At 42.9% G+C, this 19,261-nt stretch overlaps 1 protein-coding gene across 2 annotated transcripts in view; it reads right to left on the bottom strand.

The window, feature by feature from the left end:
• Window positions 1-19,261, bottom strand: part of LOC106566945 (phosphatidylinositol 3,4,5-trisphosphate-dependent Rac exchanger 1 protein) — a 148,805-nt gene that overhangs the window by 76,566 nt on the left and 52,978 nt on the right. For both annotated transcript variants that reach the window (XM_014135621.2, XM_014135623.2), the window contains 4 exons: window positions 8,485-8,618; window positions 8,048-8,163; window positions 6,288-6,437; window positions 3,680-3,827 (listed from right to left, as the gene is read on the bottom strand). In XM_014135621.2, the coding sequence (XP_013991096.2) occupies window positions 3,680-3,827; window positions 6,288-6,437; window positions 8,048-8,163; window positions 8,485-8,618 (548 nt within the window). The remainder of the gene's footprint in view (window positions 1-3,679; window positions 3,828-6,287; window positions 6,438-8,047; window positions 8,164-8,484; window positions 8,619-19,261) is intronic.

The raw sequence follows: 19,261 nt of genomic DNA, 5'->3' as shown, positions 1-19,261 counted from the left end.
GGTTACAAGGACACAACACTTTAGTATAATAATGTGTAACATAAATAAACAAGGTGTTAAGAGTTTAAAAGACAGACCAAATGCCATTTAGAAGATGCTTTCATCCAAAGTGAGTGCATACATTTCTGTATAATGTGGCCCCAGCAGGAATCGAACCCTGAGCCACACAGATCCAATATTATGGGATACAGTCAGACTGGACCCCAGCAAGACTTGCAGTCATCATGGCATCAGCAAATGGGGAACCCAATAATGAAATTAATGAATTATTCATTATTGAGATCCCCATTTCCTGATGCCATGATGACTGCTAGTCTTCCTGGGGTCCAGCCTGACTTGTTTTTTCTCTGCCCGGAGTACCCCTTAAGTACCTTCTCATGTGCATTTCATTCTTTTCAAGTACCCCCTGTAGATAAGCCAAGTACCCATAGGGGTCCTAGTACCCCTTGTTGGGAACCACTGGTATAGAATACAGATATAGCTTTAGGCAAGGATAGTTCAAAATGAGAAGGGCAACTACAGTTCTAGGAGAGGTAAAGGTTGTGCAGGCTTTTTGTTTCAGCCTGGCATTAACACTACTGATTCTGGATATCAGTGCTATTCACCTTAGACTGTATGCAGTCACCTGAATTATATAATGGCACACACACACACACCTTTTAAAACCCATTGTAACAGATAAGCGCTCTCAAAAGGTACGGAGGTGCCTTCTCTCTTCCCTTTCATTCGTCTCTCCCGCTTCCCTTCTTTATCCCCTATTCCACATCTCCTAACCCTTTCAATCCCTCTGCCCCTTCTCCCTTGCTCCCGTTGTCCTCCCTCCCACCTTAAAACACCCTCTTTCTCACTCTCTTTTTTCACTCCCTCCAAAATGTGCCAATTTGTATTAATGGCTTTTGTGGCACCATTCATATACACGCCTCATCATATTTAAATATAGCATTTTCTCTCCTCAGACTGTATTGTCCCTCTTGAGACACTGAGCAAACCAGATGTTTGGAGCAAATCAAATTAAATTTCCCTCTGCTCAATGTTCCACGCCACTGAGCAAACTCAATTTCCCATTGAACGACGGACAGTGAATGTGAGCGAGTGTCTGAATGTGTGTGTGAGTGAGCATTGCTGAGAACGCAGTCTAAATGTGTGATTCCTGTGTGTGTGTTCATGCAAAACGTGCGAGTGTGCTTGTGTACCCTGCTGCGAAAGCAGGGTAAATGTATGATTCCTCTGCATGTGTTCATGCCAAATGTGTATGTATGAACGAGCGAGCATTCATGAGCAGTTCTGCCAAAGCAGGCTAAATGTGTGTGTGTGTGTGTGTGTGTGTGTGTGTGTGTGTGTGTGTGTGTGTGTACACAATGTAAAATGTAAATGTACAATAAAGTTAAGGGATTATCTCAGTGTGTGTGTGTACTGTATGTGTGCGTGCATGCATATGAACACGTGTCTGTATCGGACATTCTGCACAGCATGCTACAATGTCATCTAAGTTAGCTATCGGATATACTATATCAGAGTCAACATGAGGGTTTCTTCGTCTTGAACAAGGAACTTGATATTGCAAATGTTGTTTCTATTGTGCAAGATACTAATCTGTCAAATTAATGAATCTTGTGAAAACCACATCCAGCATACACAAGATCTGGGTCGTATTCATTAGTGCACAACATAGCAAAACATAGAAAAATGTTTGTAACATAAAACTAAAACAAGGGTTTCTTATTGGACAATAACATAAGAATTAAGGTAATCCTTCCATGTTTGGGCCTGTTTTCTTCCATTTCGTGCCAATGAATACTGTCCTGGTGCATTGCCAAACCCAAGATGCAATACAGGCACCAATGTGAGCAAAGAAACCTGCATTAGGAAATTGGCTGAGAAAGAGGAAGGCTAAAAGAAGAACCAAATACGACCAACTGCCTAAATACGATGTTGAAAAATTGTGGAATTAGGGAGCTACGAAGATAAATGGCACCGTCAAATTGGCATTCTGTACCAGATTAATTTAATCCAATAACACTTAGTGACCAGTGTCATCTCCTGAAGTGAGCTATGCTCATTTATAATAACATCAGTAATACAGAGAGGTTGCGTTCAATAAAAACTGGAAGGGAAGGATGCAGGGAGGGAGGGAGGGAGACTTGCTGACAGGAGGGAAGAGTGCTGAAAAAGCCCCTCGTGTTTATATGGATGGCTTTTCCAAAACAGCCATGGAGATGGACGAGAACGCCCACCCACCCTCCGGCAGACACACACACCTACAGTCATTACACACACACACACACACAGATTATTTGGCTGCATTAAGAAGAAGCCTAGAGTGTCAGCTAAAGACTTATAGAAATCTCTGGAACATGGTAACATCTCTGTTGATGAGTCTACGATTCATGAAACACTTAACAAGAATGGTGTTCATGGGAGGACACCACGGAAGAAGCCAATGCTGTCAAAAAAAATACATTCTGCCCGTCTGAAGTTCGCAAAAGAGCACCTGGATGTTCCACAGAGCTACTGTCAAAATATTATGTGGACAAATTAAACTAAAGTAGAGTTGTTTGGAAGGAACACACAACACTATGTGTGGAGAAAAACAGGCACAGCACACCAACATCAAAACCTCATCCCAACTGTAAAGTATGGTGGAGGGAGCATCATGGTCTGGAGCTGCTTTGCTGCCTCAGGGCCTGGACAGCTTGCTATCATCGACGGAAAAATGAATTCCCAAGTTTATCAAGACATTTTGCAGGAGTATGTAAGGCTACCTGTCCGCCAATTGAAGCTCAACAGAAGTTGGGTGATGCAACAGGACAACGACCCAAAACACAGAAGTAAATCAACAACAGAATGGCTTCAACAGAAGCCTTCTCGAGTGGCCCAGTCAAAGTCCTGACTTCAACCCGATTGAGATGCTGTGGCATGACCGAGAGTGGTTCACACCAGACATCCTAAGAATATTGCTGAACTGAAACAGTTTTGTAAAGAGGAATGATCCAAACTTCCTCCTGACTGTTGTGCAGGTCTGATCCGCACCTACAGAAAACATTTGGTTATTGCTGCCAAAGGAGGGTCAACCAGTTATTAAATCCAAGGGTTCACATACTTTTTCCAACCTACACTGTGAATGTTACACAGTGTGTTCAATAAAGACATGAAAACATGTTCTTGTTTGTGTGTTATTAGTTTAAGCAGACTGTGTTTGTCTATTGTTGTGACTTAGATGAAAACCATATCAAATTTTATGACCAATTTATGCAGAAAGGGTTCCCATACTTTTTCTTGCCACTGTATATGTGTGTTCATGCAATGTTTGTATGTGTGTATGTGTGCGTGTGTTCCCTGCTGTGGAAGCAGACTAAAAGTGTGATCCCCACATGTGTGTTCATGCCAAAGTGTGTGTGTGTGGGTGTGTGTGTTTGTGCGTATAACTGTGAAAGCAGGGTAAATGTATGATTCCTGTAGCGTGTGTGTTCATGGTAATTCACAGACACACCTTGAGGGGAGGGTCTTTCAAATGATGCTCTGGCAGTTAAAGGGAAGGTCTCTTCTCTAATGATGCTCTTTCTGTATTTGTTGGGAACCGTCGCCTCCGACGACAAAGTGCTTGGCTCCCAACACAGGGAGAAAAACAATTCCCAGACACCTCCCTCATCAGTTAATTATTCGGTGGGAAAGAACTCACTTTCCCATGAAGCACTTGGGCACGGTAGTCAGCTTTCGGCGCCGGTCCTTGATCAGGTGCCGGCTCTTGGTCATCATCATATGGTAGAGCTTCTCGCCTTTCTTGGCAATCATAACGTAGGCATCCCGCTCCATCCCTAGCTTCAGACCTGTTACCAACACAGAAAAACTCAAGGGGTCAGACACCAAAGCATTTTGCATATGAAGTTCATGAGACGGGTTATTATCGAAAGCCTAAGGTGTTAGAAACTGCTATCAATATTTGTCTAACCCAACTGTGAAATTCGTTTTCAGACGCAGGAAAGGAAGGGGAGAAAATATAGGGGTAAAGATAAATCCCTGTGTGGTAAGAGAGTGAAGGAGAGAAAGACTGCATCCCTCCTCTCACTGCATAACAAGCCATGCTGATTCCCATGACCTGCACAGGGGGGCTGCAGCAGTCACAGCAGCTTTTGTCTCACATTGCCAAAAAAACAAGAAGGCCCAACACCTAACCCTGAGGGACACCACCATTTCCTCCAGTCAGCCCTCTGACGTCTACACGTTTCAGCCCCCAAGGGGGAGAGGCTGTCACGGGGCGGTCAGAAGACGCAATGCCCCTGCCTGGAGGGCCTTGTTGGGGAGTCTGACACGGTACAGGGGCGTATGCCACCTCCTTCGGATGGAAATCCAGATGTAAATCTGTCCAGGTCTCGAACAATGTACTGTATCGACACTCGCCTGCTAATGTACAGTGACGCCACTGAGTGTTTATATCTTTGGTGTAGAGCAGCAGTTATGTTTACCAAGCTGCAACACAACTGAGATGAGAAATAATGTTATTTTTCATAATTTATGTAGAGACAATTCAAAACAACAGTTGATGTTGAGCCTTTGAAGGTCGACCATGCTCACAGAGCTACTAAACCATATACTGTAGATAAAACTAGCTCTGTTCTCAACTCTACCGTGGGGCTCTCTGAGCTGCTAAACTACACTGTTGGGCTCTCTGAACTTCGGAGCTCCATCATCAGGTTCTCTGATTGGCTAAACTCCTCTGTCCTGCTAAACCATGGGACTCTGACAATTCCAACTCAATTTGCGGGTGTGCCAGAGCTGGGTGCCGCTGATGGAGGTGGGGTTGGATTACACTTGACAGCAGCCGGAGTAGACTCAAACAAAGAGTGCCATTGGACAGACTGGGGTCTGGTCCTGGTGCAGGGGGCCCCAACCCTGGGCTGCTGCCCCAGCTGTCAGTGCCTGACGAGAGGACCCCTCTTCCCACGCGCACAGGCACAGACTAACCTAACATGCTAGCCCACTCATTTTCCCTCAACCTCCACAAAAACTTTGATAAGATGATCCCAGACCCATCCAGCTGCCAGGGCCACAACAAATCTTGGGAGTATTTAAAGGGGCCAGTGGTCAGTGCCCTTTTAAAGAGGTGTGCTGGGAGAATTGGAATCCAACAATGGGTCAGGTATCAATAGTAAAACAGGGATGAAAGGGATGTGCCGTGGATCTAATGGCCATGGTCAAACCTTCCAGATGTGGGCTAGGCCGGGGGTTCAGGGAGGGGGTGTTGGGGTTAGGGTTGGCTGCACTGTGACTGATCTGGTATCTATTAGCCTCAGGTCAATTTCCGCCTAACGTAACCGGATACCCAGAATGTCCCTTTGTACTCTGGAAAGCTCCACTTCTCGACTTTAGCCACAGGATCAGGTGCTGATACCATGACTTCTGCTGTGACCGCTCACTCAAGTCCATGCGGAAGGCTCCTTCGCTACATTTGAAATATTCAAGCTTTGTTGTACACAGCTAGAACCAGGTGTGGTTATTTGTTCAAAACCCTTGGCTGTTTAAGTTGAGTCATTGCCATATGCATTGCAGTTTGGGGAAAGCTGTTGTGATTTCTGACTCCAACGCTATCAGGTGTCACCAGGCATGCCTACAGCCACAGAATCCTGTAAAAGCCTTTCAAGCTTTATTGGCACGCTCGGTGCGTTACGGTTTCTGGCAAAGCTGCTGCTACTGCTCTTTTTCGGGCTCTGGCTTGGATCGAATAGTCCGTTTTTTTTTTGCACATCTCAAGTTTGTTTGTGAATTAACTGCTCGATAAAGCGCTCTCTCTCGGGGGTGTTGATTAGAAAACATGGGTCTCGTACTGCATCATACGAGGCGACTGGCTCTTTTCTTTGAATGTTAAACTCCAGGCTGTGTTCACCTGCATACATTTGGCAACACAGTTTAGGTCATCACGTCATGATCTTAAGACTATCTATGAAACAAAAGCTAGCTAGCTGGCTAGAGAGACTCTGGGTAGTAAGACATACTGTATCATAATCCACATACCATAAGCATACCACAACAGTCCTAATGATGCCTGCGTGCTACAACTGGAGCTCTCACAACAGACAGGAGGAATTATTTTGTTCCCTCTTGCAACGCTAACCATTTTTTTATCTGAACCATTATTGTGTTAGCAACCCATAGCGTAGCATTGCTGAGATACTGTATCAGTCGAGGAGGTCAGCCAGCACAACCAGAAAACATGATAGCATTCTTTCACACACTCCATGGAGGTGGGAGAGAAGGAGTTTGAGTGACATCCCTCTTTTCATTCTACTCACTCTCTCTCTGCTCTCGTTCCCTCAAGATGGCGTCGAGCCACTTCTGCTTATCCTCTGCGTTCTTGGCCATGCAGACGAACCACTTGTTCTTGGCCGTGTTGTGGATCTTCCAGCCGTTGGTCACTGTGTAGTTGTTGCTGTGGTAGTCAGCTGAGAAAAGAGGTACATAACAAGTAAGGGACCATGGTACAGTACACACCCCACATGACTCCTCTTCTTGAAATAACCTTTATTACATTTTTTAACCGCAATTCTGTTGATTGACATTGATATCAATACTGTACTACCTTTTTTACTTGGTGATAAAAGATGCAGTGTTAATGAACTTGTGTTGACCTCAGTTGTAACAAACTTGAGGGTAATGCAGCCTGCCTGGCCACACCACTCTCAAGCGTCACCTATCTTTGAAACACATTGGAATTGAAATATCCATCATTCGGTAAGTACTGCTACAAAATTCTCTCAATTTTACCAGCTATTTGGCTCCAGGTAACTAGTGCATAATTAATGGGTTGGGGTAATGGAGTTGCATTAGTGTAAAAGGTCACATACATTGATGTGAAACCCCATGGCCCGGAGGGAGGCATAGGGAGAAATAATCATGTTTGGGTGTGCATGGGGAATGGTATCAAACAATAGAAGATGTAAGAGGATGATGTTATTGCATTCATCCAATGAAAGCGGTGTAACTGTGTATACACACACACTCATGCTAAAAAGGTCTCCTTGCGCGAACGAGGAACTGGCCTTTGCTTTGTTTACATATGGATATGTTTGTTTACATGTTGTCTAGCTGTAGTTGTAAGTGCATGTCAATGTTGTAATATTTAGTTGAAGAACAAAAATCTTCAATCGGTCTTGTTCTTATTACTCTGAAACTAATCAATGGAATGGTGTAGAAGTGCAGTTATTTCAAGGGTGATTCATTGGGCTTCTACAATGCTACTAATCAACACATTATCAACCTTAGACAAGCTAAGATGGCAGTGTAAAGAGGACACATGACCTTGGCCTCACTATCAGGTTATACGGTCTCTCTGAGAAACATGCAGAGAGAGAACATGTTTTCCTTTGTGGTTTCCTCTGAAAGTACGAAGCGACAGGCAGCAAATAGCCTGTGGGGCACAGAGAAGAGGCATGTGAACCCAAGAAGAAGTGGATTCATACCCCTAAGGCCTACAGCTACAACTATAAATCCACTCACAGAAAACAACCAGACCTGGGTTCAAAGAGTACTTGAAATCTTTCAAATACTTTGAACATTTCCTTGAGCCTGTCTGGAGTGCAAGAACGGTGGGATTAGCATTTTAGGGGTTACTTCATTGGTTATATTGCCCCAGGCGAGCTCGATTAAGCACAACTAAAGTATTTGAACGATTTTAACTACTATTTGAACACAAGACCTGAAAAAAACAGGCTGGTGTGCAATAAACCACATGAGCAAAACAGTGTTGTAAATTGGTAAGTGCCAGTTCTTGCAACAGCATGCATCCCAGTAGTTCAAAGGTGTGAAATGCTCTGAACCAATGTGCAGACCGCAGATTCATATAGTCACCTGACCGTTAGTAAGCAGTTCAAACATGAAAAACCTATGCGAGATTTTATTGCCACACCCAAACTGTAAACACTCATTAGTTTTGTATAATCTACTCTACCAGCTAATCTAGAAAGAAAGAAAATGGCTGGATGGATGGATGAATGAAAAGAGGGATGGATGGATGCTCCTATATGAACTGATGACTGGTGGGCCTGGCACGAACCTGTTCCATCCTCAACGTTTTCCACTTCCATCACCTCTGTGTTGATTCTTCCCCTGAACACGTACAGGGGGCCATTGATGGACTTGGTCCTCTTTGTGGATTTCTTCCCAGTTACCCTACGAAATTGAACATAAAATTGTGAAAATGTGTTATTCCTGCTCAGAAACAATGTGTTGGGAACTTTGAAAAAACAACAATTATACAGTGCTCAAGCACACACAGGCGTAAGTACGCACACACACGTTAGGTTGACTTGTTTTGTTTGCATATAAAATGAGCTTGGTACACACTTCACAAACAGGATTTAGCGATTTACTCAGTTTTTCCATGTCTGGCTTCTTTCTATGGTGACTTCTCGTCAATGAATGAAAACACATTCCTGCCACTTTCCTGAGGTGCATGACTCCGTCACTCCTTCCCTTCCTACCCAATCTCACCTGGACTTCCTCTTGCAGTAGACCAGGAGGTTGTCAAACAGGAAGAAGACTCTCTCCTGGATGTTGCCGGCGGAGATCTTGAGCAGGTTGCCGTGGAGCAGCAGCTCGGTACAGATGTCAATCAGATTGGTGCCCTGGGGACAGACAGTCAAGAGAGGGTGGCAATTAGATCACTGGTGCCTGTCATAATCTATCAAATCGTATTTGTCACATGCTTTGTAAGTGAAATGCTTACTTATGGGCCCTTCCCAACAATGCAGAGGAACATTTTAAAATAATAAACACAAGGAATAAATACGCAATGTGAGTAACGTTAACTTGGCTATATACACGGGTTACCAGAACCGAGTCGATGTGCAGTGGTACAAAGTAATTGAGGTAGATATGTACATATAGGTAGGGGTAAAGTGACTAGGCAACAAGATAGATGATAAACAATAGAAGCAGCGTATGTGATTAATCAAAAGAGTTAGTGCAAAAATGGTCAATACAGATAGGCTAGCTAGTTGGTTAACTATTTAGCAGTCTTACAGTATGGCTTGGGGGTAGAAGCTGTTCAGGGCCGTGCAGTAGCAGATGGAACAGTTTGACTTGGGTGACTGGAGTTTTTCAACATCGTCTGACACCGCCTGGTATAGAGGTCCTGGATGGCAGGAAGCTCGGCCCCAGTGATGTACTGGGCCGTAGAAACTACCCTCTGTAGTGCCTTGTGGTAAGATGCCAAGCAGTTGCCATACCAAACGGTGATGCAGCCAGTCAAGATGCTCTCAACGATGCAGCTGTAGAACTTTGAGGATCAGAGGTCCTATGCCAAATCTTTTGTCACGCCTTTTTCACAACTGTGTTGGTGTGTGTGGACCATGTTAATTCCTTAGTGATGGAGACACCGAGAAACTTGAAGCTCTTGACCCACTTCACTAAAGACCCTTCGATATGGATGGGGGCTTGCTCGGCCCGCCGTTTCCTGTAGTCCACGATCAGCTACTTTGTCTTACTGACGCTGAAAGAGACATTGTCCGCCACTGACCTCTCATCGTCGTCGGAGATCAGGTCTACCACTGTTGTGTAGCCAGCAAACTTAATGATGGTGTTGAAGTCATGAGCGGCCACGTAGCCATGGGTGAACAGGGAGTACAGGAGGGGACTAAGCGAGCACCTGAGGGGGCCCTGTGTTGGAGGGTCAGCGCGGTGGATGTGTTGTTGCCTACCCTCACCAACTGGGGGTGGCCCATCAGGAAGTCCAAGATCCAGTTGCAGAGGGAGGTGTTCAGTCCCAAGGTTCCTGAGCTTAGGGATGAGCTTGGAAGGCACTATGATGTTGAACGAAGAGCTGTAGTCAATGAACAGCATTCTCACATAGGTGTTCCTCTTGTCCAGGTGGGAGAGGGCAGTGTGGAGTGCAATAGAGTTGGCGTCATCTGCGGATTTTTTGGGGGTGGTATGCGAATTAGAGTGGGTCCAGGGTGTCTGTACCGATGTGAGCCATCAATAGCCTTTCAAAGCATTTCATGGCTTTAGATGTGAGTGCTACAGGGTGATAGTGATTTAGACAGGTTACCTTGGCGTTCTTGGGTACAGGGACTATGGTGGTGTGCTTGAAACATGTAAGTATTACAGACTGAGTCAGGGAGAGGTTGAAAATGTCAGTGAAGATACTTGCCAGATAGTCAGCACATGCTCCGAGTACGTAATCCTTATGGAAATATTAACCTGTTTAAAAAGGTCTTAATCACATCGGCTATGAAGAGTGAGATCACACGGTCATCAAGAACAGCTTGTGCTCTCATGCATGGTTCAGAGTTGCTGGTCTCGAAGCGAGCATAGAAGGAATTTAGCTCATTTGGTAGGCCTCGTGCCACTGGAGAGCTTGCGGCTGTGTGTGTGTACGCGAGTATAACAATGATTTCAAAATGTATTTTGAATTCACTTTCACCCTTTCTCACAGAATTTATTTACCCTGGGAGTGCTCTACCCCAATCCAAAAATACAAAAGGCAGCTGTGAGAATTCATTAATCGGATGACATTGGATTCGTTCAAACCATTTGTTTCCATTTCATTGTGCCAATAGGTTTGAATGAACAACAGCCGACACCCTTATTCATTCCTACTGTTACACAACAGAACAATAGAGTATACAACATAATCAAGTCCTTCCCTGAATATTTCAATTACCCTTAACATAAGACAAAAGTCAGCTGTCCAAACAGAAATCTACAGACTGCCTTTAACCTTTTCGCATGTGAGTTCCAAATATCTCTAACGGTCAACCCAGTATGAGTTGTTTTATGCATGTGATGTCAGAATGCACTCACTGTTCCAAAATATGATTGATATGCAACAGGACAGTTAACACGTGCTGCCTGCTAATTATCTATAAGCTGTTTCAACTTGTCAATTTCTAATTATTTTCCAACAAGTTGTATTTTCTAACAACAGTTAGAATTGAGGTGTGTTCCACCTCCTCATTAATTCACATAGAAGCAGCCCATTTCAGTGTTGTGGACAATTTATGTTTGAGGCTTTACTGAGCTGGATAAACTCTCTTCGAGGACAGCCCAAGCACTTCCCCAGTTTTTCCGCAGATAAAGTATGCAGACATTTGCACAGTCATGCACGAACTGGCACATTTTCTCGCTGGTACTCACATTGCCTTCATTGTTGTTTTCCTTACAAATAATAACTTTGGACATGTATGCGCTCCTCTCAAAGTAAGTGCCTTATTTTCTGTATATGCACGTACAGTCAAAAGTTTGGAAACACCTACTCATTCAAGGGTGTTCATTGGTACTATTTTCTTCATTGTAGAATAATAGTGAAGAAATAAAAACGATGAAAAAAACCCACATATGGACTCATCTAGTAACCCCCCCCCAAAAAAGTGTTAAGCAAATCAAAATATATTTTATATTCTTCAAAGTAGCTACCCTTGCCTTGATGACAGCTTTGCACACTCCTGGCATTCTCTCAAACAGCTTCACCTGGAATGCTTTTCCAACAGTTTTGAAGGAGCACATATGCTGAGCACTTGTTGGCTGCTTTTCCTTCACTCTGCGGTCCAACTCATCCCAAAACCATCTCAGTTGGGTTGAGGTCGAGTGATTGTGAAGGCCAGGTAATCTGATGCAGCACTCCATCACTCTCCTTCTTGGTCAAATAGTCCTTACACAGCCTGGAGGGGTGTTGGGTCATTGTCCTGTTGAAAAACAAATAGTCCCACTAACTCGTTTTATTACCAAATTTTCCTCCCCAATTTCATGGTATCCAATTTGTAGCAACAGTCTTGTCCCGTTGCTGCAACTCCCGTATGGACTCGGGACTGGCGAATTCCGAGAGCCGTGCGTCATCCGAAACACAACCCAGCCAAGCCGCACTGCTTCTTGACACAATGCTCGCTTAATCCGGAAGCCAGCCGCACCAATGTGGCGGAGGGAACACCGTACACCTAGCGACCGTGTCAGCGTACAATGTGCCCGACCCGCCACAGGAGTCACTAGTGCGCAATGGGACAAGAACATCCCTTCCGGCCAAACCCTCCCCTAACCCGGACGGCGCTGGGCCAATTGTGTGCCTTCCCATGGGTCTCCCGGTCACGGCCGGCTGCGACAGAGCCTGGACTCGCCTCTTCCATGCTTCACTGTGGAAACCACACATGCAGAAATCATCCGTTCACCTACTCTGCGTCTCACAAAGACATTGGCGGTTGGAACCAAAAATCTCAAATTTGGACTCATCAGACCAAAGGACAGATTTCCACGGTCTAATGTCCATTGCTCGTGTTTCTTGGCGCACGCAAGTCTCTTCTTCTCATTGATGTCCTTTAGTAGGTGGTTTCTTTGCAGCAATTCGACCATGAAGGCCTGATTCACGCAGTCTCCTCAGAACAATTGATGTTGAGATGTGTCGGTTACTTGAACTCTGTGACACATTTATTTGGGCTGTAATCTGAGGTGCAGAGAACTCTAATGAACTTATCCTCTGCAGCAGAGGTAACTCTGGGTCTTCCTTTCCTGTGGCGGTCCTCATGAGAGCCAGCTTCATCATAGCGCTTGATAGTTTGAGAGACTGCACTTGAAGAAACTATCAAAGTTCTTGGTTGACTGACCTTCATGATTCCATGTGTGTAATTCCATAGTTTTGATGTAGAAAAATGTCAAAATATAGAAAAACCTGGAATGAGTAGGTGTGTCAAACTTTTGACTGGTACTGTATGCATGCATGCATGCATGTATGTACAGTTGAAGTTGGAAGTTCACATACACTTAGGTTGGAGCAATTAAAACTCATTTTTCAAGCACTCCACAAATTTCTTGTTAACCTGTTAGGGCTAGGGGGCAGTATTTACACGGCCGGATAAAAAATGTACCCGATTTAATCTGGTTATTACTACTGCCCAGAAACTAGAATATGCATATAATTATTGGCTTTGGATAGAAAACACCCTAAAGTTTCTAAAACTGTTTGAATGGTGTCTGTGAGTATAACAGAACTCATATGGCAGGCAAAAACCTGAGAAGATTCTGTACAGGAAGTACTCTCTCTGACCATTCCTTGGGCTTCTTGTCTCTGTTTATTGAAAACTTAGGATCTTTGCTGTAACGTGACACTTCCTACGGCTCCCATAGGCTCTCAGAACCCGGGAAAAAGCTGAATGATGTACATTAGCTGGCTGAAAAACATTAGCGCCTTTGGTAAGTGCTCTGTCAGAGGACCATCAGACTGAGGCGCGTGCACGAGGGCGACACCATGTTTTTATTTTCTCTCTCTTTGAACTAAAACACGATTTCCTGGTCGGAATATTATCGCTTTTTTACGAGAAAAATGGCATAAAAATTGATTTTAAACAGCGGTTGACATGCTTCGAAGTACGGTAATGGAATATTTAGAATTTTTTTGTCATGAAACGCGCCGGGCGCGTCACCCTTTTTTACCCTTTCGGATAGTGTCTTGAACGCACGAACAAAACGCCGCTATTTGGATATAACTATGAATTATTTGGAACCAAACCAACATTTTGTTATTGAAGTAGAAGTCCTGGGAGTGCATTCTGACGAAGAACAGCAAAGGTAATAACATTTTTCTTATAGTAAATCTGACTTTGGTGAGGGCTAAACTTGTTGGGTGTCTAAATAGCTAGCCCTGTGATGCCGGGCTATCTACTTAGAATATTGCAAAATGTGCTTTCACCGAAAAGCTATTTTAAAATCGGACATAGCGAGTGCATAGAGGAGTTCTGTATCTATAACTCTTAAAATAATTGTTATGTTTTTTGTGAACGTTTATCGTGAGTAATTTAGTAAATTCACCGGAAGTTTGCGGTGGGTATGCTAGTTCTGAACGTCACATGCTAATGTAAAAAGCTGGTTTTTGATATAAATATGAACTTGATTGAACAAAACATGCATGTATTGTATAACATAATGTCCTAAGATTGTCATCTGATGAAGATCATCAAAGGTTAGTGCTGCATTTAGCTGTGATTTGGGTTTATGTGACATTATATGATAGCTTGAAAAATGGGTGTCTGATTATTTCTGGCTGGGTACTCTGCTGACATAATCTAATGTTTTGCTTTCGTTGTAAAGCCTTTTTTAAATCGGACAGTGTGGTTAGATTAACGAGAGTCTTGTCTTTAAAATGGTGTAAAATAGTCATATGTTTGAGAAATTGAAGTAATAGCATTTCTAAGGTAATTGAATAACGCGCCACGGGATTCCACTGGCTGTTACGTAGGTGGGACGAAATCGTCCCAATGGCCCTAGAGAAGTTAACAAACTATAGTTTTGGCAAGTCGAATAGGACATCTACTTTGTGCATGACACAAGTAATTTTACCAACAATTGTTTACAGACAGATTATTTCACTTATAATTCACTGTATCCCAATTCCAGTGGGTCAGAAGTTTACATACACTAAGTTGACTGTGCCTTTAAACAGCCTGGAATTTTTTTACATTTGATGCCATGGCTTTAGAAGCTTCTGATAGGCTAATTGACATCATTTGAGTCAATTGGAAGTGTACCTGTGGATGTATTTCAAGGCCTACCTTCAAACTCAATGCATCTTTCCTTGACATCATGAAAATACAAATAAAAATAAAATCAGCCAAGACCTCAGAAAATAAATTGTAGACCTCCACAAGTCTGGTTCATCCTTGGGAACAATTTACAAACGCCTGAAGGTACCACGTTCATCTGTACAAAGAATAGTAAGCAAGTATAAACACCATGGGACCACGCAGCCGTCATACCGCTCTTGAAGGAGACACGTTCTGTCTCCTAGAGATGAACGTACTTTGGTGCGAAAAGTGCAAATCAATCCCAGAACAATAGCAAAGGACCTTGTGAAGATGCTGGAGGACATAGTTACAAGAGTAGCTATATCCGCAGTAAAATGAGTCCTATATCGACATAACCTGAAAGGCCGCTCAGCAAGGAAGAAGCCACTGCTCCAAAACCACCATACAAAAAGCCAGACTACAGTTTCCAACTGAACATGGGGACAAAGATCATACTTTTTGGAGAAATGTCCTCTGGTCTGATGAAACAAAAATAGAACTGTTTGGCCATAATGACCATCGTTATGTTAGGAGGAAAAAGGGTGAGGCTTGTGTCATGACGTTGGCCTGTGGGTAAGGTTTATGACCCCCCCCCCCATAAATACCTTTCTCCCTTCCCCTCTCTGAATCTACTGAAGGACTTGAATAGCCTGTGTTAAATATAGAGAGTCTGGGAACATCAAACAAATGGGGAAAGGTACCACATATTTTGTTAATAAAACCAGTTGGAAATATGCTTGGGAACGTAATGAGTATGTATGTCAGTTCGGTTGTCATCTGAGACATTATGACTGATGACAGGACGACATAAACTGTATCTGAGAAAGTATACGCCCTCTAGTTATCAGAGTCACATGGAATTGTTATGCAATTGAAATGTTTGATATTGAAAATGTTTGTTAGGAGATGAAATGTAATTTTAGCTTCCGAATGAGAGATTTGGGTTTTCATAAGGAAAGTGCCCTGCTCGATCAGTGGCCCAACCCTGTGAAGAGACAGGGGTTATAAACGATGAAACACCTCCCTCCCCCTCTCCACTATATAATCCTTTGACGAAAAGATAACCACGGGGGTTCCAGTACGGGAGGTCTGCAGCCTCTACGTTAGAAGGACACACATGTCAAGTACAGAACTAAGCCAACCTCGGCGTGAGCTCTGGTATGAACTGGTATGAACTTTGAGCTTATTCACTACAGAAGTGCTAATTCCTAGCCGTTGAGTTAGCAGCGGCCGCTGCTAACGTGGGTTAGGAAAGGACGGACGACGGATCCAGTCTAACAACCAGACGAAGATACCCCCACGTATCCAATGGACCACCATTGACATTCTTCCGAAAACAGGGAGATCTGTTGGCCAACCCGGCCAGCATCTACGACCAATCTACCGAAGCGCAGCTCAGAGTAAATATTTATTGCATTTTCCTTTTCCAAATGGGCGGTAATTTAGAATGCATAAGATAATGTATTTACGATAGCATAGCTGCTGTTTCTGTGTTCCTAAATCTTCCCGCTCTTTCATTCAAGCCCAACCCCTTTCCTTTGTGTAACTAGCTTTCATACAGGTTCCGTCCACCAGGACGTTTTCTGTATGACATCATTGTATTCTGTGTATTTGTAATTCTGTGTGATTAGTTAGGTATTTAGTAAATAAATAATTAAACCCAATTTTGTATTGCTGATTCAACTTGTTAGCCAGGGTTCGTGAAGATAGCCAAGAATTTACAACTTTCATTATGAGACTGAAAATAAGACAAGGGTTAATATTGACTGCTATCGAGGTAAAATATTACTAAGTATTTTAAGAGTTTATTCGGAAGATAACAGCTCTATAAACGTTCTTCCGTGGTGCCCCGACTTTCTAGTTAATTACATTTACATGATTAGCTTAATCAGGTAATATTAATTACAGAGAAATCATTTTATAAGTTAGCATGTCATATAACTTAATCCGGCATAGCCAAAGACACGACACTTGCAAGCTGAAGAACACCATCCCAACCCGGAAGCACGGGGGTGGCAGCATCATGTTGTGGGGGTGCTTTGCTGCAGGAGGGACTGGTGCACTTCACAACATAGATGGCATCATGAGGATGGACAATTATGTGGATATATTGAAGCAACATCTCAAGACATCAGTCAGGAAGTTAAAGCTTGGTCGCAAATGGGTCTTCCAAATGGACAATGACCCCAGGCATACTTCCAAAGTTGTGGCAAAATGGCTTAAGGACAACAAAGTCAAGGTATTTGAGTGGCATCACATAGCCCTGACCTCAAACCTATAGAAAGTTTGTGGGCAGAACTGAAAAAGCATGTGCGAGCAAGGAGGCCCACAAACCTGACTCAGTTACACCAGCTCTGTCAGGAGAAATGGGCCAAAATTAACCCAACTTATTGTGGGAAGCTTGTGGAAGGCTACCGGAAACGTTTGACCCAAGTTAAACAATTTAAAGGCAATGCTACCAAATACTAATTGAGTGTATGTACATTTCTGACCCACTGGGAATGTGATGAAAGAAATAAAAGCTGAAATAAATCACTCTCTCTACTAGTATTCTGACATTTCACATTCTTAAAATAAAGTCGTGATCCAAACTGACCTAAGACTGGGAATTTTTACTGGGATTAAATGTTAGGAATTGTGAAAAACTGAGTTTAAATGTATTTGGCTAAGGTGTATGTAAACTTCCGACTTCAACTGAATGCATGGAGCATAATGTATTTACAGTTTTATTCATGTTTTCAAGTACTGGTGACAAATAATGCCTTCTGATTCTTGCATAGATTGTATTGGACACCTATGGTGTGTGTAAAATAATTTTCTGAAGGTTGTACTTATTATAATGAGATAATGCTAAGCTATTTGCAAGCTGTGTGGGGCGCTATGTTTGTTGACATTATATAATGCATTCTGAGCATCACCTAAACGTCTGTTTGACCAAAGACGTTCTAATGAGGTGAAGGAATGGTTCACTCATCTTTTGTCTAAACTTCCGGAAGTGAATGAAGGGAAGGGAATGATCGTAGGTGACACACCTCCTTTATTAACATGCACATTGCAAACAGACCAAACTCATCTAGTCTGCTCTTATTATCTTTGGTTGACACAAAAAACAAAACATGGAAGCGCACACAAACTAGCCCATCGTCGGATTACTTTTGTTTTCTAGAAAGTTTTTTACTCAATTATTTTGATCAATGGTGAGCTCACCCGTAATGTGACGAATTATAAATAGTAATTGCTATTAGCTAATTCATATTGTGGTTTCTGTCAGCTGAGAGTTATCTAAATATGACGGCTTGTGTTACGTCAATCTTTCCTCAGTTAGCACTAGGACTAATGTAGCCTACATTTTCCGGTTCTGACGATTGTGTATGCTGTCGTTACTTCTGTGAATGTCTGAACATTGCATCCAAAAATAAACTGGTCACATTCAGGACATAACTTTGTAAGTACTGTGTTTGTGCAAAATGTTTTTGTGAAAAAACTGTGTGGCCAGCTCCAATGCTGACTGTTGTGTCAATCGAAGCTGGACGTTCTAAATAAGCATTCTAATCACACCGGTTTGAGCGTACGCTGCAGGGACCACAGTAGAATGATCACTCCCGTTTGTTGATATGTGTGAAAACGTTAAGTGCGAAAAACACTGTTATTATGGAAAACATAAACCAAAGTCTCACTTTTTCACAGGAAACAAAACCTTGGTGGCCTTTCAATGTCAAAGTTGAACGGCTGAAAACCGACCAACAAGGAGTCTTGTCAAACTAAACGGGAAAAACTGTTTGCTTGGCGTGTCTCTCAAACCGCATTTCAGGCGCGCCTGAATACCAGTCTATATCACTTGTCCTTCTTTAAGTCACTCACAAATTCTCAATTGAGAGATTCAACTTGTTTCATAATTCATTATCATTCAGGCTACATATTAAAGTCTCTCTGATTAGCTTTGTAGCTTTAGAAGCTGGATAACATCATCCAGTATGTGCTAAAAGCATTCATATGACTCGGTATGTGGCCAATTAACCTTTTTGACAACATGGTTGAACTTTAGGTCAATTCATAACAATTTAGTCATTAGATGTGACATTTGTAAGGCAGTATTTTTAGGCTTATACACTACCACAAAATGTAAACAAGAAAGCTAAAGGGATTTTCAAAGGTTGACCTATGGGATTTTAGCTGTGACGTTAATTATGTATGGGGGTGTGTCCGAAATGGCACCCTAAGGGCCCTGGTTGAAAGTAGTGCACTATATAGGGCCCCCATACTCAACTGGCGGACCAGATCTGTACCCAGAATGGGGTCAATATGGACAGCAGGTTCCAAAATGTATTTATTTATTTTTTACTTGGTTGGGCTTCGACCCCTGGTATCAAATAAACAAACATAAGACATGGAAGAATGCGTAGAACTGCAGGAAATGAGCTTTAAAAAAGCGAAAACAATCTCTTCCCAAAGGAAAATGTGCAGAATTGTGGGAAATTATCTTTAAAAATGCTAAATGTTCTCTCCACCAACAAGAGGTGTGTGAACAGTTTCGGGTCGCGTGGGTTGCGAGGTGGGGGTTTGTTACTACGATGATAAATTACATTATCCATCCGGACCTTTGCCATGTAGGAAATTTGTGCAACAGGACCTTCTCAAATAGTATCTGAGTACCCCTGATATAGGGAATAGTGCACAAAAAAAGGGAAAAGGGTGCCATTTCAGGTCAGATGGATTCCAAC

The sequence above is a fragment of the Salmo salar genome, chromosome ssa13, assembly GCF_905237065.1.
Source record: "Salmo salar chromosome ssa13, Ssal_v3.1, whole genome shotgun sequence".
Classification (NCBI taxonomy): Eukaryota; Metazoa; Chordata; class Actinopteri; order Salmoniformes; family Salmonidae; genus Salmo; species Salmo salar.
The sequence above is the reverse complement of the archived record's forward strand: the minus strand, read 5'-3'. Positions and strand labels throughout refer to the sequence as shown.